Raw genomic sequence first — 21,801 nt, forward strand, 5'->3', positions numbered from 1 at the left:
CAGGACGTTCAAGAAGAAGCTGGAGGCCTGCGGTAGAGGTTGGTACGACGAGCTTCAGTCCGTGTTGTGGTCCATCCGCACAACCGCGACCAAGCCGACTGGGGAGACCCAGTTCTTCCTGCTCTACGGAGCCGAAGCGGTCCTCCCTCACAAGGTCAGACATCACTCCGCGCGGGTTCTGGCGTTCAACGAGGCGCAACAGGACGCCATGCGGGGGATGGACCTCGTGCTGGGGGAGGAACGTCGCCAGGAAGCCGCGCTACGAGCAGCGAGGTACCAACAAGCGTTGCGGCGATATCACTGCCGCAACATCCGCCCCAGGACACTCGAGGTAGGAGACCTCGTGCTCAGGCGGGTCCTCTCCAGGGAAGGGCTGCACAAGCTCTCTCCCATGTGGGAGGGCCCGTTCAAGGTTGTTCATATTTCCAGGCCCGGCTCAGCGTGCTTGGAGACTCGGGAGGGAGTGCCGGTCCAGAACGCATGGAATATCCAGCACCTCCAGAGGTTCTACCCCTAAAAAGGCCCGGAGCCTGTGAAGCAAGGCGAGTGCCTGTGAAGCCACCGCGTTTTGGAAAAGGCCCGGAGCCTGTGAAGCAAGGCGAGTGCCTGTGAAGCCACCGCGTTTTGGAAAAGGAACGGAGCCTGTGAAGCAAGGCGAGTGCCTGTGAAGCTATCGCGTTTTGGAAAAGGCCTGGAGCCTGTGAAGCAAGGCGAGTGCCTGTGAAGCTATCGCGTTTTGGGAAAAGGCCCGCAGCCTGTGAAGCAAGGCGAGTGCCTGTGAAGCTATCGCGTTTTGGAAAAGGCCCGGAGCCTGTGAAGCAAGGCGACTGCCTGTGAAGCTATCGCGTTTTGGAAAAGGCCCAGAGCCTGTGAAGCAAGGCGAGTGCCTGTGAAGCTATCGCATTTTGGGAAAAGGCCCGGAGCCTGTGAAGCAAGGCGAACGCCTATGAAGCTCGCCGCCCGTGACACTCTCACGTAATAATGAGTTGGGGCTGTACACGCCCCGGAGTCTCAGGAGCGCCGGCCTCAGGCCCTGGGGCTCCCTCCCACGCCCAGTGGCAGCACTTAGCTCCGCGCTGGTGAGGAGACGTTGAAGACTAGACTAGGTGCCAGACGCGGCTTTTCATTTGCTTTCCGCAGTTGGCTTGTTCTTCTCCATTTGAAGTTTTATTGAAGTTGTTGCCGTCTTTGGCTCGCGGTTCTTCGGCTTTTCACGCTCCTGCCTCGATTTCTCTTGTGCAAGGCCTCGCGAGGGGGAGAGCCGAGAGCCCTCGCGAGTGTTCCTATCCTAGTCACTCAAAGGGTTCGCGCCCTGGGCCCCTTGCAGGAGCACCCCTCCAGTCCGTGCCCCTCGGGCACCGCGACACAAACACAGGGCCTGGGTCGGTCGCCCCCACGGCTGGGGCCGGGAACCATCCACGCGCGGGCACATAGTTGGAAGGTACGATGAAGAAAGCAAAACGATAATTAACGACAATAACCCATACACGCCCCCGCGGGGCACCACACTGTTGTCCTTCTTTATGCAGGAAAAGGGAAGAAAAAAACAAATCTGGGGCGGCTCGCCTCGCACCGGCCCGCAGGGAAGCCCGAGCAGTCTCTAGATCTCAGGCGGACTCCCTCTCGCGCTTCACCAGGGCGCGACGGTGGGCGGACGCGCCACCACCCCCCAAGCAGATATGACGGCGTGGGGGCTGGCTGCGGCCACCACTAGGAGAGTCGCCGCCTGAAGAAAAACCAAAGAATCTTGAGGAACCCTGAGCGCCGCCGGCCCCGCGAGCGTCGCCCTCTCCATCATCGCTGGAGCCGGGTTCCCAGCCGTGGTCGTCGCCCTCGGGGCAACACCCTGCGCGGCGACCATCTTCCCCAAACACCCTCACGCAGAGGGTGGCATCGCCGTCGAACCTGAAGTATAGGGTGCACCGACGGCCCAGGCCACGCGCGCGGGCAAACGTCTGCCAACCGCGGGCCAGGGCCAGGCTCCCGGCTGCGGAGACCTCCAGTGAGACCCATGAGGCCCGGCTGCAGCAGCCGTCGGCCTGAAGCCATAGGCCGCCCGGGGCGCCGGCCGGGAGCTCGCCGAGGAGGAAGTGAGGAAGTGGGAGCCAGGTGCTAGTCGGCTCCGCCGACCACACGACGAACTCCGGCAGCACCTCTGCAGCGCGAAAGCGCGACATAGAGGGACGCGCAGCCAGAGCGCACCCCCCGGCCGCAGCAATCCGCCCGCCACCGCGCTGGAAAGCGTCTCCGCGGCCGTGGGAAGCTGCCGTGGTGGCCACAGGATGTTTGCGGGGGCGCCCTCGGCCGCGCTTGGGCAGGGGAGAGGCATGCTCTGCCTGGCAAGCCTTCCCCTTCTCCGCGGCCGAAAACCTCCTCGATGGGGCCATGAAGAAGAAGAAGAAGAAGCAAGGGGAGATGATCCGGAAGGGCGCACGCCGTCCAGTACTTATAGCGGGCGGAGGCCAACCACCGACCTCCACGATCGCAGGTAATCATGACCCGTATTGCATGTAGGGACTTGTCCAGTCAGTGCAGTTGCCGAGGCACCATGGGGAAGTGGAGACGCGCATGTCCAATCAACCGCCACGCGGCGCCCAAGGCCGCAGGCTGTTAGGGCCCGCGGCGCTTCGCTCTTGCCCTTCCGCCTCCCTGCACGGCCAAGCCCGGGTGCACCTTGGGCCCGGGGGCTACTGTCAGCGCTCTAGGAACGGGGGTCCCCAGACTTGCCTGCCTGCGCCCTGCGGCGTGGCTCAAAGGGGGGCCCAGCACGGCCCATCTTCACCAACACAAACCCAAGACCCTCGCGAGGGGCCAAGCCTCGCGAGGCGGACGACGCGAAGCTTCCTCAGGAAAGGCCTCGTCAGGCTGGCTCACGAGGAGGCGGAGAGATCAAGGCGGGGTACCTCACGAGGAGCCCGTGACGCAAGCCATGACGACTCAGGGCGCCAGGCGGGTGCCAGCCCGCGCAGCGTCCTCCTTTCCTCTTTGGTGCAAAGGGGGCAAGCGCAGCCGCGGAGTACCGAGGCATCAGGCAAAGGTTGCCATTTCGGTGCAACGAGACCAAGACTAGGAGGACTAAGAGATGGAGGTCACCGTGGAGTCCAAGACGGCGTCATCACGAGAGCTTTGCGCAGGCGAAGACTACCTTTGTCAGGATAGCTGATACTTGCTGTCCCCCTTCAAATTAGCCCGCCATTGTTGGCTCCCTTCCCGCTCAATATTTGGGAAGAGGGCCAGGGCCTCTATAAATAGGACCAGCCACCCACACAGCAAAGTAGGTCAGAGGGAGAGAGAAAGAGAAAGGTGGCTGAACTCCTCCCAGCAGTTCATCGCCTCAGCCAAGAACAGACCCTCGCGAGGTTGTTCTTCCTTGTATTGTTCATCATCGCCAGCCCAAGAGGCAATCCACACACCACACACTGGAGTAGGGTATTACACTACAACGATGGCCCGAACCAGTATAAACCCTGTGTCTCTTGTGTTGTTCTTCCCGTAGTTTAGATCTTAGCATGACGGAGGGGTGCAGGTAGGTAGGAGGCGAAATCTCCGCGCGCACCCCAGTGTCCGAACCTCAAGGGTCTGCCGGAACCCAAAATCCGACATTTGGCGCCCCAGGTAGCGGTGCGCCGGAATTCGTCTTCCACCGCCCCGTTCTCCTCCGGCCGTCACGCCCATGTCTGACGCTCGTCGGGCCCGCGCCGAGCGCCGGGCCGCACTCGCTTCCCGCGTCGCCCAGACGGCCCCTGTCGGCAGGCATCCACGCCGTTCCCCGTCACCTGCCGTCAACACCGCCACCGGCCCAGCGGGGGACGAGCAGGAAGCATCGCTTCAGCATCCATCCGTGCGCCAAGATGGCCGCACCGCAACTCCCTCGCTCGCCCCAGCTGGTTCTTCGTCCCGCGCGCTCCGCGCGCCCACGGGGCCCCGCAACCTCTCCCCCGCCTATCGCGCTGCACCGACACCCCCAGTCGTCGCGGCCCTCTTGGGCAGCTCGCAGGCGCCGCCTACAAGTTACCACGTCAAGCCGTTCATCCGCCGGGTCAACGCCGCTTCCACGCGGCAGGGGGCTCTCCTGGATCGGGCGGCGCCCGAGACCGGCCTGAGCTTCAGCTCGGAGGACCACCCCTCCAACTCGGCTTGCTCGGGCGCGCTCCCCATGCTGTGCACCCCCACCATCTGCCAGGTGGCCGTCACCAGAACTCTCATTGATGGCGAGGCAGGCCTCAGCGTGCTCTCAGTCGAGGCCTTCAACCTCCTCTGCATACCCCTGGAACGGCTGCAGCCCAGCCGGCCCTTCTCAGGCGTTGGGGGCAGGTTGCCCGGCTCCTTGGGACAGATCCGGCTCCCAGTGACCTTCGGCACCTACGACAACTTCCGCACGGAGCTGGTCGACTTCGACATCGCCCCCATCGGCCTCCCCTACAACGCCATCCTCGGCTACCCGGCGTTGGCCCAGTTCATGGCCGCGACGCACCCGGCGTACAACCTCATGAAGATGCCCGGGAGCAGCGGTGTCCTCACCGTGCACGGGGACACTGGGGACACTCTGCGGGTGCTCAAGCTCGTCTTCAAGACAGCAGTGTCGGCACAGCCCGCCGCCTTGGGGGCCCCCGAGCCCAAGGGGGCTGCGCCCGCCAAGAAGAAACAGTTGTTCACCCAAGACAAGGCAGAAACCAAGCAGATACCCGTTGATGAGGATGGATCCACCAACGCCACTTTCACCATAGGCGCCCACCTCAAACCCGAGCAGGAGGAGGCCCTGGTCGGGTTCCTGCGCGCAAACAAGAAGGTATTCGCTTGGGAGCCAGACCAGTTGGCAGGGATCCCCAGAGTGTAACCGAGCATCACCTCAACGTATGCCCCAACGTGCACCCTGTGAAGTAGATGGCCAGGCGGCAGTCCACAGAAAAGCAGGCCTTCATCGTCCAAGAGACCCGCAAATTAGCTTCAGTGACCGTACGATGTCCATCCAACGGCCGTAGTGCTTCTTCAACCTCTGGTCTTCTTGGTCTAGCCGCCCAAAGCAGCGCCGGTCGTGCCGCCTGCTCCTGCCTCCCGTGGCCGGTTGTGCTGCTGTGGAGGCCTCACCGTCCCCATACTACTCCCACCGCTGGCCAGGCCATCCCTCCACCCACACCCCCTGTTATTCTGCGGCGATGGCAGCCTCACACCGCAGCCAAAGCAGTGAACGCTCGTACTCCTCTCCGCGTGGGCATCCACTGCTGCATCTTGCTCGGCTCCGCGTTGTTCCCTTCCTAGGCCTCGCCGTCGTCCACCGCCATGGTGCTCTCGGCGCGGCGTGGTCAATGTGGTCAACGACCGACTTCCAACAGAAGAGTACTGTACGTGGAGAGGCTGACAGCTGGGTCCATGGCAGCCGCAAGGAAGTGCCTCCTTATTACGCGGAAAATAATTATTCCTCCACCTGACAGCGGGGACCCACCGGACGGGCCACCGGTATTTTGCGAAAAAAATCATTTCCCCCTGACTGCTGGGACCCACCGGACGGGCCACGTATTTCGCGAAAAAACATTCCCCCTGCTGTCAGCTCGGACCCACTGGAAGTGCCTCCTTATTACGCACAAAAAAATGAATACTCCCTCGGCTAGCTGGGACCCACCTTGGTGGGAGGCTGACTTGTGGGCCTACTAAATTAACGGGGACGAAGGGCTTTGTCAACTTAGTCAATATGAACGATTCTAGCTCCAGTGACCGTACGATGTCCATCCAACGGCCGTGGTGCTTCTTCAACATCTGGTCTTCTTGCTCCAGCCGCCTAAAGCAGCGCCGGTCGTGCCGCATGCTCCTGCCTCCCGTGGTCGGTTGTGCTGCCGCAGAGGCCTCACCGCCCCCTACTATTCCCACCGCTGGCCAGGCCCTGTGGCGACGGCAGCCTCACACAGCAGCCGAACCAGTGAACCCTCATACTCCTCTTCGCGCGGGCTTCCACTGCCGCGTCTTCCTCGGCTCCGCGTCAACCCATTCCTAGGCCTCGCCGTCGTCCGCCGTCGTGGTGCTCTCCGCGCGGCGTGGTCAACATGGTCAAGGAACGACTTCCATCGGAAGAGTACTGTACGTGGAGAGGCTGACAGCTGGTCCACGGCCACAGCCCAGTTTTTGTGTGATTTGCCAAGTAAGTCGCTTTGTCAGGCCTGTTGGGCTGCAAATCTTTCAAGATGAGGAGAACTTTCATTCGGCTAGCCAAGAAAATGGCCCATCAGTAATGAGAAATGGGTTGTACATTTTTAAAACACATCAAACCGGCAATTAGTTTCAAATATCTTTTTTTCATTTCAAGATTTTAAGTTACATTAATTTTTATGCGTGGAGAATCTGTTGGATTTTATATTGATATACATTTATTTTTAAAATCAGTTTGAATGTGAGTCGAAATTTCGGGATTAAAAACAGTTCGGACCGCACCGAAATATGCAAAATTTCGTATACTTTTTTAATCATGGCCACAATATGGGCTGTAATGCTAACAAAAAGAATATGGGCTCCAAAAAAACCTTAAGAATTAGCAAATGGGCTGTAAATTATTAGAAATAATGGCAGATGGGTTGTATGCTGTTTTCCACAGATTTGAGGCTTTCCTTAAAAAAAGGTTGACGCACAAGCACTGACTCTTGGATGTCCATCCAACGGCCATCGTGCTTCTTCAATCTCTGCTCTTCCTGCTCCAGCCGCTGAAACAAGCGCCGCGGGACTGCCTGCTCCCTCCTCCCTGCAGTCGGTTGTGCTGCCGCGCAGGCCTCGCCGCCCCATCGTACTCCCATCGCTGGCCTAGCCATCCCTCTACTCACCCACACCTGCTGTTATTCTCCGGCGATGGCAGACGAACCAGTAAACCCTCGTACAGTCGTACTCCCCTCCACGTGGGAAACAACTGCCGAGTCTTCCCAGCCTCCGTATCGTCCCCTTCCTAGGCCTCACCGTCGTCCACCGCCGTGGTGCTCTCGGCGCGGCGTGGTCAATGTGGTCAACGACTGACTTTCATCGGAAGAGTACTATGCATGGAGACGCTGACAGCTAGGTCCACGGCCGCAGCAAGGAAGTGCCTCCTTATTACGCGCAAAATAATTATTCCTCCACCTGACAGCGGGGACCGACCGGACGGGCCACCGTATTTCGCGAAAAAAACGTTTCCCCCCTGACTGCTGGGACCCACCAGCTACACCTTCGCACGCAAGGAAGTGCGTCTGAAAAAAAACGATTCGCCCCCTGACTGCTGGGACCCACCAGCAACATCTTCACACGCAAGGAAGTGTCTAACAGTCGGGACCCACCTGGTCGAAGCATACGTAGTGTTGTCATTCTGGTCGCGAACGTGTACGTACATATATACTGGTCGATGTAGAGGCGCGCACGTGTCGTAGTAGAGGCGCGCACGTAGCATTTACACGTACGTACAGCGGCCAGGGTGCAAGAAAGAAAATACGGCCACGTATGTGTACATACGGGCGGGGTCTCGAACGCCTACTCGCGCATACGTACGGCGAGGGCTCATTGACATGGCTGGGTCGGAACGGAGAAACAGCATCGTCATCGTGTTCATGGGGAGGCAACGGAATGCGTCGTGTTCATGGGGAGGCAACGGAATGCGTCGTGTTCATGGGGAGGCAACGGAATGTGTCGTGTTCATCGGGAGGCAACAGAACGCGTGGGAGCCAACCGGCTAGGTCGGAACGGAATGCGTGGTCATGTTCATCGGGAGGGCTTGGACGGAACATGCGATGGGAACGAGGCCTAGCATACCGCAGAACGGAGGAAACGACCTTGTGTTCGACCAGCCACGTTCGAAACGGGGTCATGTTCATCGGAAGGGGTGTGGCGTACCGTAAAACGGACGAAACGGACCTCCTATGGTCGAAACGGGGGTCCTGTTGATCAGGAGGTGTGTGGCGTACCGCAAAACGGACGAAACGGACTTGTGTTGAAGCGCTACGGTCGAAACGGGGGTCCTGTTCAGCGGGAGGGGTGTGGCGTACCGCAAAACGAGACTCCACGGGATACCGTTCATCTCCATCGTCGACCTCCTCCAGCCTCAACGGGCTACCGTCGACCTCCTCCAGCCTCCACGGGCTCCTGTTCATCCAGCCTCCACTGCGCGCTACTCCACCGGCTACTATTCAAACACCCCTCCACCGTCTACTGTTCATCCAGCCCTCCACACCATAGGGTCCTGTTCAACCACCCCTCCACGGGCACCCCTCCACCGTCTACTGTTCATCCAGCCCTCCACACCACAGGGTCCTGTTCATCCAGAGGCAACGCCACTGCTCACTGTTCATCCAACCCCCCCCCCCCCACCACGCTCACTGTTCATCCCAGAGGCAGCATCGATCGGCTTCAGTTAGCAGCAGTAGCGAAGGAATCGCTCGATCGGGTTCAGTTAATAGCCATCGATCGATCGCTCGGGTTCAGTAACGCGTAGCCTGCAGTGCAATCTCTCGGATTCAGTTAGAGCCCAACGCCTCGCTCGGGTTCAGTTAGAGCCAACGCCTCGCGCACACGCGCGTACGTGTACGAGAGAAACACGCATCGCTCGGCCCCCGACCTCCCACCGTAACCGGGAACTCCCTAAAATTTTCCTCGCCCTCACTTCTACCACGGTTTTTTCCGTCATCCACGGCCCAAAGAATGTCATGCAGCTGCGTCTCCGACCCGCCCAGGACGAAAAGCTCATTTTCTGTCATGATTTTTTGTCATAGAAGTAGGAGGCCACCACATCTATGATGATACCGGATTTTGTCACAATTATCGTCATAGAAGTGTCATATGTATGACAGAAAAAAATTCGTTCGGTCCAAAATGTGACGGATCTGTCTTTTTTTTGTAGTGAGGGGGGGTGGATGGACGGCGTTGCCGCGTTGGCGGTGAGTTGCCGGTGGATTTCCTCCGCGCTGCAGGCTCTCTCCCGCTGCACTTGGTGGCTTACGATCACGGTCGTCGGCCTCGGTGCGTTCGCGGGGGCTGGTAGAGGTGACATCGGACCGGAGGAAACTCTGCGTGTGTCGTACCCTTCTTGGAGGCGCCGCCTGAGGCGTTTGGGTGCTCGGTCAGAGGAACTGCAGGCGGAGGGGATGGAACCAGTGGCAACAGGTGGTGCTCGCGATGGAGGAGCGGCGTCGCATCTGGCACATTCACAACAGCGGATCTCAGCGGCATGGAGCAGCGGGGTCTCGCCGGGGTGTGGGTGATGATGGACGAGCGCAGGATGTCGTCGTTGTCTGGCGTCGTGGTGGCGTCGACGACAGCTAGACCGGGCAAGGTAGATGTAGCAGTACATCACTGAAGATGGATTGGTGGCAAGTGGCTGCGGCGGCCTCATACCCGACAGGCGTCCTGATTGAGAAGTGCGCCGGACTGGTGGGTGTCCCATACCCGGCAGGCATGCTGGTTGGGCCCTCGGGTCTGAAATGTTAGGTTTGGTTGCGAGGTCTCTTTGGTATTAGGCTCAGACTATCAGTATCTCTTCATCAATTGAATAGGAGTAGCGACAGATGTTGCCTAGTCGGTGGCTTTAGTCTTACTGTTGTATGACATTATAAGATCTTGTGTGAATAATTAATAAAATGGTTATATGCATCATCCGGATGCAGAGGCAGGAGGTCCTCCCTATTTTTTTATATAAAAAAGTCACGTTTAAAATAGCAGGAATAAGAATGTTCCATATACTAACAAACTTCAAGGACCAACGGCTTCTTTCGCCGGGGCCGATGCTGGGAAGGACGCCAGATATTCATGTATGTTGATCGTGGTCCAGATATTCATGTATGCTCATTCGTTTTCAGCCTCCTGTCCTGTGCTGAAACCTCAGCCCGGTGGCTGTGCTTGACACGGGACTTAGATTTCGGCGGACTGGTGTTCTTTCTGTGGTGGAGTCGGAGTTGCCGGCGGCAGGACCAGTTTAGAGTAATGACACCGACGCTTCTTTTGTCAGCTCTTATATTCACTAAAAAGAAGCTTCCTAAAAAAATCACTAAAAAGAAGAAGATGGCACATTGATCCTAAAGGAAAATTAAGCGAAAATCTATGCAATGGTTGTTGCATGTACTGTGCTGATGGCTGGCGGGTCTCCAAGGATATGTCTTTAATTTGAGTCCATATCTCTTTTGGTTTTGTGTCTTGTTGGTTAGGAGTGTTTCATTTTTGTGCATATTTGCAAAAAAAATCACTCAATGAGATGAAGCCCTCTGTACCAAAGAAAAACCATCCTCCCGAGCTTTGTTAATTTCTTTTCATTTGTTAGAACATAGAAATCTTGAAATAAAATACTAAACCACAATTATCTAGCCATATGTAACATGACTGAGTTAAATTAAAACAAAGGAGAGGAGTATAAAAGTATGTCACTTAAACATGTACAGTACACGACGTCCTTCATAAGAGCAACTCTAGCAGACCTTGCATCCCACCGGCCCGCAAAACGTGTTTGCAGTTCGCGGAAAACCGTCTTTACGGACCGGCAAGGACGGCCACAGTTGCAGACCCCCGAAACGGACCCGTATAAAAGTATATTCGCGGAATATGCTTTTATACGGGTCAGCTTTGCGGTATCTGCTCTTGCACCGTTGCATCCCGCATCTCATCGGCCCGCAAATATCAAATCCAACATAATACAACAAACAGAAGCAAACTAAATAATTATTCAAATCCAACATAATACAACAATCATCCACATTACAAATATTTATTCAAATGACCGAATCAAAATTAAATAATGCAATACAAAACTTGTGATGAATACAAATACAAATGAATACAAAAATGAGTCACTGTCCAGCCCTTTGCCAATGGTGCTCAATGAGATCCTTCTGAAGTTGAAAGTGTGTGCTTGCATTTTCAATCTCCTTGTATGTCTGAAGAAAAGCTCTAATGCGGTTAGGGTCTCTAGCTAGTTTGACATGGCTACCCGCATTGTCGTAGAAGAATTCCAAGTTCATTCCTCTCTCTTCTTCAAGAATCATATTGTGAAGGATAACACATCATGTCATACTATTTTTTAAGGTTTTCTTATCCCAAAAATGAGCAGGACCACGGACAATGGCAAACCTAGATTGCAAAACACCGAATGCTCTTTCAATGTCTTTTCGGGCTGACTCTTGCACCCTTGCAAATTCACACTGTTTTTTAGTTTTCGGATCTTTGATGCTCTTGACGAATGTGCACCAAGGAGGGTATATACCATCTGCAAGATAGTACCCTTTTGTGTATTCATGCCCATTGATAGTGTAGTTGCAAGGAGGAGCATCACCACTAGCAAGCCTAGCAAACAAATGAGATCGTTGCAACACATTGATACTATTGAGAGCTCCCGCCATACCAAAGAAGCAATGCCAAATCCATAAATCCTCGGATGCTACGGCTTCTAGCACAATTGTTGCATCACGAGACTTGCCACAATACATTCCTTGCCATGCCTTTGGGCAATTTTTCCAAGTCCAATGCATAAAATCAATGCTACCTAGCATGCCAGACCAGCCTCTCCCCTCATTAGATGCCATCAATTTCTTTGTGTCATCCTCGTTGGGTGTCCGAAGATACTCAGGACCAAAGACACGGATGATCACTTTTGCAAATCTACGCACTGACTCAATTGTAGTATCTTCACCAATGCGAAGGTACTCATCGGCATAGTCAGCGGGAACGCCATATGCAATCACACGCATAGCTGCGGAGATTTTCTGATATGCACTAAATCTCTTTAAGCCCGCAACATTTCTTCTTTGAGTAAAATACCGGCAATTTGCCTCGCAAGCTTGAAAATTTTCACAGAGAGGGATCGGCGCATTCGGTACCTTCTCCGGAAGAGGTGCGGTGGATATGTAGGATTCTCTGCGAAGTAGTCTTGCATCAACATCTCGTTCCCAAGATGGAGATTCCGAGGAATGCAAAGACACCCGACGGTCGATCCTCGCCTCCTCTTTCGGTTCTCATCTTTGTGCTCCTTCACGGCAAGTGCCATTACCAATGTCTGCTGCCGAAAGGTCGCAAGCATGGTCTCAACATCCGAGTCGTCTGAATCGGACGAATCAGAGAGCAAGAACTTCACGCACGGGGTCAATTCCATATACATGCATACCGGCACCGGCGCATCAATCAACTATACCGCTCGCAAAATATCATAAAAGAAATACTAACCGGGGGCGGATGCGGCGACGAGGGGCGAGCTCGACGATGGTCGATCCCCGCGGTGGCAGCGACGAGGGGCGGCTCTTCTCGCCGGATCCGGGCGGCCCGGTGCAGCGTATCGGCGCGGGAGGGTGGGGGATGGCCCCGCAGCGCGATTCCGCCCGCAGATTTGGCCGGAATCGCCGGCGGCGGTGTTGACGCTCAAAATTGGAACAGTCATAAAATTAGCATAGGTTATATCAAGACCAATTCAAACTTATGATTGGAAGTCACTTTGGAATGTCTCTCTTCGAGAAGATCAAGATGGATATGAAGATGGTCTAAAACGGAGCTCGGACTCAGAAGTTATGACAAGTTCAGAGATGCTCATGTTGACACCAGAGTAAAGAAATGCATAAAACTCAATCAAGATGGCCTCATATGGAAAACGTTTTAACACGAAAGTTGTGGGTCTCGTCGAAACGATGGATTTTGATATAAAAAACGTCTTAATCCAAGTCGTATGCAACCTGTGAAGGCAAAACAAGGTCAGAAACAGAAACTGCAGAGTCATTTCGGACCGACCGAGTTGATTTGATTTGATCGGTGAGACCGAGTTGGTCCGAAAATTTACCAGAGAGTTGGCAATGTTGACTCGGTAGGACCGAAGCAAATCAATCGGTGAGACCGAGTTGATCCGAGAAATTACAAAAGGATATAGAGAGTTGACAACGTTCACTCGGTGGGACCGAAATGAACCAATCGGTGAGACCGAGTTGGTCCGGGAAATTATGAAAGAATTCTTGTCCGAGTTAAGTCAGGGTTTTTGATGTTTTGGACGGAATTTTTAGTCCTTTTCTTGTACGGAAAGTCCAGCCGCCTCATAAATAGATGAGAGGTGACGGCCGATTGAACAACACATAATCGATCAAATCATCTACCACTTTTTATCTTTTATCTTTTCTCCTTAACCCTAGTTCTTCTTGTTCCTCGTTCTTCGTCTGTTCTTCTTGTTGCAGGGTGGCGAACCTCGAGGCCCTAGGGGCGATCAGGTCGACCTAGGACAGCCCATAGCCGCCGTGCGCCCTGACGGGGTCCCTCCCGGGCGTGTGGGGTTTCGGGTCAACAAAAGCGCCCGCCGGATTGTCTGCGTACCGCGCTTCCAGACGGGTCTTCTTCGACGTGAGCTGCGGTGCATCACCCCCGGCGTCGAGGGTACACGGTGACGTGTTCGTGTGCGAACAGGCGGACGGGCGGAAGCAAGGGCAGTCGATGGCGGAAGAAGGTGGGAAAAAGGCATGGGCTGAAATGTCCCTCCGGCCAACTACTTTTCTCTAATGCAGGGCACCGCAACGGCGAGAGGAAAACCCGCGAATACACGGGTTGGGGCCGAGATTTTGCCGCGGCTCTCAATTTTTTTACAGGCAGGGGCAGGATGTGCGGTCTGATCGGACATTTTTTTTCCGCCCCGGCCCGCATTTTGGCGATTATTTTACGGGTCAAGGCGGGATGCAGGGTCTGCTAAAATTGCTCTAAGAAAGCAATCTGTCCTTCAACCTGCAAACACATTCATTTGTTTGTCTATAGCTTGTTGCAAGCTCTTTTTTATGTGGCTTCTCAATCACACAAAAATCATGTCAGACTTGTCACACGCTTAAAATATTATTTGCCCTATCAAAGAACCACTACCGTATGTTCACAAGATAATGGTTGTACCTTGTCAACCTCAACAATTCTCCTCTCTCTTTCTATGTGTCTGCGTGCTCGCGCGAGCTTACGCTTGTGTGTGTGCGAAAGAGAGACTCGTAGGCCAATGAACTAAAACCGTAGGTTTTTAACGAAAAAGGGTTTTCCCTCGTTTTAGATTATAAAGTAACAGCCGAGCATACAACCACTGAAACCACAAAAAAAGAAAGAAGAAGGAAAAAGAAGGCGACAGTGAATACAAGATGGAACCGAACAACTACAGTCCTAACAGCCCGAACTAGGACGCCAAGGACCCTGGCAACTCCAGGACATGCCCACGAAACGCTCACGCTAAAGGAACAGTCCGCTGTCGGAGGAAGAGCACAGCCATCAACTCCCATGCCGTTGCCCGGCCATCCGAGAGCTCGCCATGAGCCCGGATGGACTAGGAGAGGATGGCAACACACCACCACGGCGGCAAAACCACTCCGACAACGCCACCGCCTCGGGTCACATCACGAAGAGCACCGACCGTTGTCGAGCAGGAACAACTGAAGAATGCCGGCAAACCGACCATGCCAAAGCCGCGACCACCACTCACCCGTCCCAAAGGCGGCGTCTTCAGAAAGAACGCGGCGCCAAGGTGCCGTCGCCGCCCAATCCGAGGGGATTTGGGCTTTCACCCGGGACAAGGGGAGGGGGGCATGGGCGAGGACTCGATGCCGACTACAAGAAGTAGAGCGGCGACGGAGCGCCGCCGGCATCGTGGCTGTCACAGCACGCCAAGGGTTTCCCCCATCCGTAGCCCACCCCGACCAACCACCAAACCAGCCACACAAGGTCGCCGGTCAATCGAGTTGGCGTGGGTGACCAGAGAACGTGGAGGTCGCCGTCTTCAAGTCGAGATCCGTGCTCATCGCCGACTCGCCGCCCGCACGGCCAAGCCCAGCGCTCGGAACCATCAGCACCACCTCCCCCTGTCGTCAGGGAGGGGTGCGTTCGCTGGAGGAGGCCGCCGCCACTGCACTTGTGCCACCAGAACAGGAGGCCCCGCCACCACGCCACCAACCCTGCCAGCCGCCGGCCACGGCAGGGGAGGCCGCCCGTGGTCCAGGCCGCACGCAGCCCCCGCCACCCGCCGGGCCGCCGGCGCCAGATCTGGCCGGATCCGACGGGTGCGGCATCACCAGAGACCCACAGCCGCCGCGCCGCCAGCGGAAGCCCAGGGCGCCACCCGCCAACGCGCGCGCCGCCGCCCAGAGCCACCGCCGCCGCACTGCTGCGCCCCGCGCCAGCGCAGCGCCTCCACGCGCCCGGGCTGTCCTGCGCTAGCCGGGGAAGGGCGAGGGGAGGGGAACGAGGCCCCGCCACCGCCGAAGCCAGCCGGGCTTCGCCCGCTGGCCCATGCCGGCGGCGGCAAGGGGAGGAGGAGGGGGGAAGGAGGCGGAGGGCCGGCGGCTAGGGTTTCCCCCGTCGCTCGCGGGAGCGACGCGGGGGAGGACTCAGTCGCTACCTCCAACCGTAGGTTTTTACGCAATAAGATTGGATTGACCTTTTGAATAAATTGCAAAGAAGAAATGAGACGAAGGCACTGACAAAGAAGTAGAGCCCCTTGGACGATGTAGAGAGCTCCTTAAAGCACCTACATACTGTGTGCATCAGATGCCCTCTCTTATGTCCTATGTGTGACACATTACAGGTGGAAGTTCCTGAGCATGTGAAGTGTTTATTATTTTGTAAAATTGTAAATTACACAATAATTAAATAAATCATACATCATAGAATCCGCTTCTTAAGTGTCTCACTTCTAGTCAAATATGAGGCACCGCCTACCCACGTAGCATGCTTCATTGAATTACGGCTTCCCTCTTGACACAATATAATTGCGCTACACTTCTACTCGCCTTTGACACACCACCCCCCACACACCCAATCTCCACCATCTAACCTACTAGCCAAAAGGTTTGGAAGTGCAACCACCATTCTCTTTTTGGACATTTTCCCCTAGAGCTACAATTCCATCATGAAAATCCTCTGTATGGTCATCATTAGTTCGATCCAACAATGGTGATGTTTAATTGTCGTCCATTTCATGAGTAACTTTGGCTTGGAGCACTACTTTCATTCTTGTAGTTGCTACACTAGACCTACCAATATCTGATATCATGTTGATGGCAACCACTCATGAAAAATATTTCTTTGTAATTATTTCCATTTTCAAAGCCAGTTTATTTGGCATCAATGATTTTGGCCCAATTTTAATAAAGTATGGTTGCCTGCATCAACTAATGCGCATGTAGAACCGGGGGGGGGGGGGGGGGGTAGGTTACCCTTGCATTAGTACAAACATATGGTATTATGAGCATTTTCACAATGGAACATTTGTCTTTGCTCCACTGATTAAATACATGAGAAGTTCTAGGCTGATTATCGACCATTGGTACTTAATTTATTTATGACTTTACAAATTTTGTAATTTTCATTATAGAGCACAAAAGAGGGACTTTTGTCTTAGAAAAATAGGCAAGCAACACATATGTGATATTTAACCATAGTGGGCGTCAACCTTACAATGTTCAACATATACCACCAATTAAACTATGTGGCCTTTTCCTTTTGTGATGAACGTTGTGTCAAGTTCAATGCATGGCCTTCTTCAAGGATGCCACGATGATGGGGTACTTTGCCTTCGCTTTCTCCAGATGCTTTGCAACGACAGAAGCATACACCACGAATAGCTCCTCAATAATGTCATCTCCAAAGTGGTCTGCTATCAGTGGCTCCAACACGGCCCTTATGCACTTGGCCACATTTGCCCCGCTGCTAGCATAGTCTAGTACCACATCACTTTCTGAGTCGTCTTGAGGATCCCAGTTCGATTCGAAGAGTCTAACATGCTCGATATCAAAGAGCTTACTCTCATTGATCAACGCCTTCATCTCTTTCACCGATGGAGCGTAGTATGGCAGGTTGAATGAGTCCAGCTTCTCCTTCTCCACACGACCCTATCATCCAACACAATAATATTTTAGATAAGAGTGTACCAAATGAGAACTATTTTGTAGAGACGTTATTCATTAAACTTTTATCACTGAAATCCAATCTAATTATTGTATTAATTTGCACATGAATTCTTTTGTCCTCACTTTTAAATTTCACGTGCCAATTTTCTTCTCCTTTTACGAGAATGTGTACTTCACTTTGTATGCTCCTCATGTGATAATTTATGTCACTGTCTTACACGGGTGAAATTTTGTTGATGGAAAGTTGCCATGCTAGAATGAATTAACTTAGGAGCATATCAAGTCACATAAGCAACTATAAGTTTGTTAGCAAAGAGTAACATGGCGTAATCGTTACTGGCAAACAAAGCAAATCATTGATGTAACCAACATGTATGGATGTACCTTTAGGACCAGAGACTGGAGAGATTTGGCAACCAATTCAAATAAGGTGCTAACATCCCCGTGCATCATCATCTCTTCACTCTTTCTTCCAAGAAATGTTAGCAACATTCGGCCTCCGTTGACAAGCTCTCTGGAGCGCAGTGCAAGGAACAACTCAAAGTCCGTTTTGAATTGTTGTTGGAACAGCTTAATCACAATAGGTGGGGTAGTCTTTCCAATGTAGATGTTGCCTTCGTTCACGTGAGTGCACCTTGAGAGTTCCTCGGGGACCTAGGTAGTTAAGTATCGTAGCATTATTAATTAAGTTGTCGAATGATAGTAGTACTCGTTCACCCGCAATTAATCACTGATACCTAGTAGAAAATCAGAGTGGTTCAGGTCACTGGCTAGTGACTTGTATCCCAATCATTGTTATTACTATGCAAGAACATCGACTTATTCTCTGCATTTCAAGTAATGTTGCATATTAGTTTTTTTTCTTCTAATTTTTTCATTACATCCCGTAGTAGGGCGACGACTAAGGCGTAGCAAGCATGAGCATTTACGACTAGGGTGTGCACGAATTAGGGATGCAAAGCGTCGCCCAGGCCTGGCCCGCTTTGTATTATAAACTAGAAAATTCTGTTCTAGAAGGATTAGATTGCATTAGATTAGTTTTTATTATTCTTGCAAAAAGATTGATTTGTATTAGTTGGGTGTTTTGCGAGACACCGCCCTGCACCGTACCCCTAGCATGAACCAATGCATTAGCATCACTTCTAGCCTAAAAAGCCCATCTTAGCTCATCCCTGGTTTGAGTAATTTTTTTGATATGGAAAGTAAAATGAAACGAAGGGAGAACTACCGTAGCTTATTTTAGTGTGAGTGTATTGGCATCGAATGATACACTATCATAAATAAAGGGATATTATAGCATACAAACAATTACGCAGAAGTGTACGATGGACTAAATTAATATATGAAGTACACAGTAAAATTTAATACAATAGGTTTATAGTCATTGAATTTTTTTATATCATTGTACCTTTTTGTTAACACATATTGTTTTGTTTTTAAATTTTTTTTATGTTGCCATGTGAACTTTCCACGTGTACAAATTCCATAGTTTTGCAACTATGGCGACAAAATTTTCCAATCCGCGACCATTCTCTATATCTTAATAGTATGCGTTGCATATATAGTTGCATGCATTCACTAAAAGACATTGTGTCCATCAGATCTATGATCCACTACACCTAGAATTAATATGGACTGAACAATCTTGGAGTTGATCCAATACCTAACATGTTTTCTTCATTCATATCTGACAACGCCCAACTAAAACTTGAACATTACTAGCTACTCCCTCCGTTCCAAAATAGATGACCCAATTTTATATTAATTTTAAAGTTAGTACAAAGTTGAATCATCTATTTTGAAACGGAGGGAGTAAGACATAATTATTACGTTGCAGACAATACGATGCATGCATACCTTAGAGCGCCACATGAGGGAGTAGGACGAGTGGAAGAAATGGACGCTCCGAGAAGGGAAAAGCTTCCTGTAGTAGGATCCCGGCAGGCCCGCCACATAGTAGGGCTGCGTCTCTCTGCCGCCGAGATCTTCCAGTTGCTCCAGTGACCGGAAGACGATGTTGAAATCATTCCCCGGCAGGTCATTCAAGAAGAACTGCACCTCCACGGCGCGCCGTTCTTCTTCCGATTTCCGAGTGTAGAACTGGACCGCGCCGATCACCTCGCAGACGACACGCAGAGTGTTCGGGCCCGACGAGCAGCCGAGGTCAGCGACGACCATGGTGCTCCGTCGGGCTGAGAGCGACTTGCACAGCTCTTCTATGGCCTTGTGAAGCACCGGCCTTGTCTCCAAAATGGCCTTCTCCTGCATACATGCATGAAACACAGCAAATTATTCATGCAACGAGAGTGAATTGCAACACAGTGCAGGATACAAGCATGGAGCCTCTCATCTAAAAAACAAACAAACCTGGAGCCTGGAGTTTGCGGCGTAGCTGTTTTCGCCGTTGCCGGTAACCATGCGAACGCCCCTCCCTTCCTTCATAGCTATTCAGGGGTGATGCCTATTAGCTTTACAAGTTCGGGCGTACAAGCTTGCTAGATTGACTGCACCATGTGTTCAGTATAGACCACAACGGCTCTATCATTTATAGAGAGCCAGGATGACCCCCACCCCCGCATACATGGTCGGTGAGAGCCCGTCGAGTTAGCCCGTGTATAGTATTATCGCACAAACACACACACTCACTCACTCTGCTGGGTTCTACAAGGCGTACTTAAGGTTTTTTGTTTTGTTTGGAAAAAGAGCATATTTAACTTGATTGACAGGTCACCTTGACTAAGAGTGTGCTTCACTTTTTTTTTTGAGAGGGTGCTTCACTTCTTTTGTAGGTAGGCCATCGTTGTCAAGGACACGTGACGTTCTCAGAGAATAGATGGCCATATACTCCCCCGCCGTACCAGCACTTATGTTGTGACAATATTGCACGAGACAAACATGCTCACTCCCAAGGTTCTTGACATACATATGTTAAACGTCTCATCCCAGAGACAAACATTTGTGGCACATATAATCTTCTGTTCCCACCTCAATAGCTTCTTAGTTATGAGATGAACATGCCTCTTTTGCATACAACTTATAACAAAAGGACAATTTTGTCCCAGCAATGCATGTGGTGCTTATGCTGTTAGGGCATCTTCAATGCCGATCCTCAAACTGCCTACGACCGTTCGGATCGTGCGGTCCGGATGTGTTGTGTCATCCAACACAGTTATGCATCGGACCGTAGGGCAGTCTGGACGCATTTTCTCCTGCAAATCGGAGACAAACCAGAGGAGAGAGGGTGGAGGGGGGGGGGGGGGGGGGAGGCGCTTTTTGGGCTTCCGGACAACACCCACGCCGGCTTCTGGCTACCCACTAACCCACCCAAAACCATTCTCCCTCTCCCATGCGCCGGCGTCAGCTGCCTGCATTCTGGCTATCCATATTGAAGCCGGCCCAGATCCGACGCGACCTCTCATTGGCTCAACCACTGAAGCGGCGCACCAGCCGAGGGCGCTGCCCGCGACCTGTCCCCACTGTCCGTGCTTATTCAATGTTGGAGACGCGTTACTGGACGAGACGTGATGGATATCTACCACACCCGTTCAATGCCCCGTCCATCCGTATGCCACTATTACATAGGCCCGCTGGCCGAGAAACCCACTCCGTCGCCGCGCATTGCCATACCTGGATGTCTGGCCACACTGGAATCCGCTATTTAAAGACAGCTAACTTCAGGCTACAACACAAGCCGCTCCACATCCTCCTCCCTTGCACTGTATCCGCCATGACTGCAGGCTGCAACACTCTGTGGGAGAGCCTTTCCACGGAGATGAAGCACAAGGTAGCCAACCTCGCGGCCGCCAGGTAGAGCCGCCATGCAAGGCAGATCGAGGTCGGCATGCCGGCAGCGCCGGTCCTGGAGTTTCGGAGGCCCCGGGGCGAACTCAACTGAATGGGCCCAGTGACAACATTGGAGGAAAAAAATTATTCCATACATTGATAAAAAAATATTGCAAAGCTATAATAAACAATGGTATTTTCCTTGGTAAATAACACTCCAAGTCATAAATGACAATTTCATACTTCAGGTGTAAATCAAACATCATAGAAGTCACGTAGCATAACAGAAAAGAAATGACATACTAGCGAACCTCCAAGCCTCCAGTAATCATGAGAAACGGTTCCGTGCATTTTTTTAATGCAAAATCATTAAATGAAAATGTCAAGATAAATGTAGTATGTTTCAAACACAAGATTTTGTTCCCTTGTAGGCCCTTGTTATAATCAGAATATCTCTTGATTTATTGTCAAGAGTGTCCCAGTTTCTAGGGTCATAGATATCAAAAGGAGAAAATCCTTGTTCATCTACACTTGCAGGATTCTCACGGTCACTCAAATATTTATAGGAGTCTCATATGGGCATTGTTTTCCTCAATTGTGATCTCATTCTCAGCAAGTTGTTGTTGGCCTTGTGCCTCCTTTTTTCTGAGCAACTGGCCTTGTGCGTGCGTGCCTGCCTTCCGGCCTCTTGGCAGTTGGGCTTCTGCTGGAGATGGGCCTCCCTGCCTACATAATCTTTCTTTTTTATTTAGCATTTCATCAAGGCCCATATCCATATATACACTGCAGCACTAGGTCGGGGCCTCTAATTTGGCTGGGCCCCGGGCCGTCGCCCCTGCTGCCCTGGCCCAGGGCCAGCCCTGCATGCCGGCCAGCTCGCCCGAGGTCTCCGACGACGAGGACGACCCCACGATGAAGAGGGGCTCCAACGACACCGCGTTGGAGCCCGCGCCTGTGCATGTCGGCTTCACCATGGAGCAGGCGTAGGCACACTACAACACCGCCATGGCTGAGCAGCAGCCTGCGCCGGCGCCTATGTCGGCGTTTCAGCAGGCGCGGGAGGAATAATGGTATAATCTGTTCCTCCTAGAGCAGCATCGGCTGACGGAGGCCAAATCGATGACGAGCGCGCGAATTTCGTCCGCTTAGTTCAAATAGTCGTTGAAATGTATAAGGACAGCGTTGGATGACC

General features: G+C 52.8%; 1 protein-coding gene across 1 annotated transcript; it reads right to left on the reverse strand.

Moving 5' to 3' along the window:
* Positions 1-16,227: 16,227 nt before the first annotated feature.
* On the reverse strand, positions 16,228-19,448 carry LOC125524407 (anthranilate O-methyltransferase 2). Its single transcript, XM_048689460.2, has 4 exons — positions 19,194-19,448; positions 18,684-19,088; positions 17,211-17,480; positions 16,228-16,808 (listed from the first exon to the last, which is right to left on the reverse strand). The coding sequence occupies exons 1-4, from the start codon at positions 19,266-19,268 to the stop codon at positions 16,443-16,445; spliced, it is 1,116 nt and encodes a 371-aa protein (XP_048545417.2). The 5' UTR covers positions 19,269-19,448; the 3' UTR covers positions 16,228-16,442.
* Positions 19,449-21,801: the final 2,353 nt, after the last annotated feature.

Source organism: Triticum urartu, chromosome 7A, assembly GCF_056163025.1.
Source record: "Triticum urartu cultivar PI428250 chromosome 7A, HENAU_Tu73, whole genome shotgun sequence".
Taxonomy (NCBI): domain Eukaryota; kingdom Viridiplantae; phylum Streptophyta; class Magnoliopsida; order Poales; family Poaceae; genus Triticum; species Triticum urartu.

What these genes read in the sequence shown, in the direction of transcription:
- LOC125524407 (XM_048689460.2), bottom strand. Translation starts at nt 19,268, where the DNA reads ATGAAGGAAGGGAGGGGCGTTCGCATGGTTACCGGCAACGGCGAAAAC. An exon ending in CCGCAAACTCCAGGCTCCAG is followed by an intron (nt 19,089 to 19,193) that starts GTTTGTTTGTTT and finishes GCATGTATGCAG; the next exon opens with GAGAAGGCCATTTTGGAGAC. An exon ending in CCCTCATGTGGCGCTCTAAG is followed by an intron (nt 17,481 to 18,683) that starts GTATGCATGCAT and finishes TTAACTACCTAG; the next exon opens with GTCCCCGAGGAACTCTCAAG.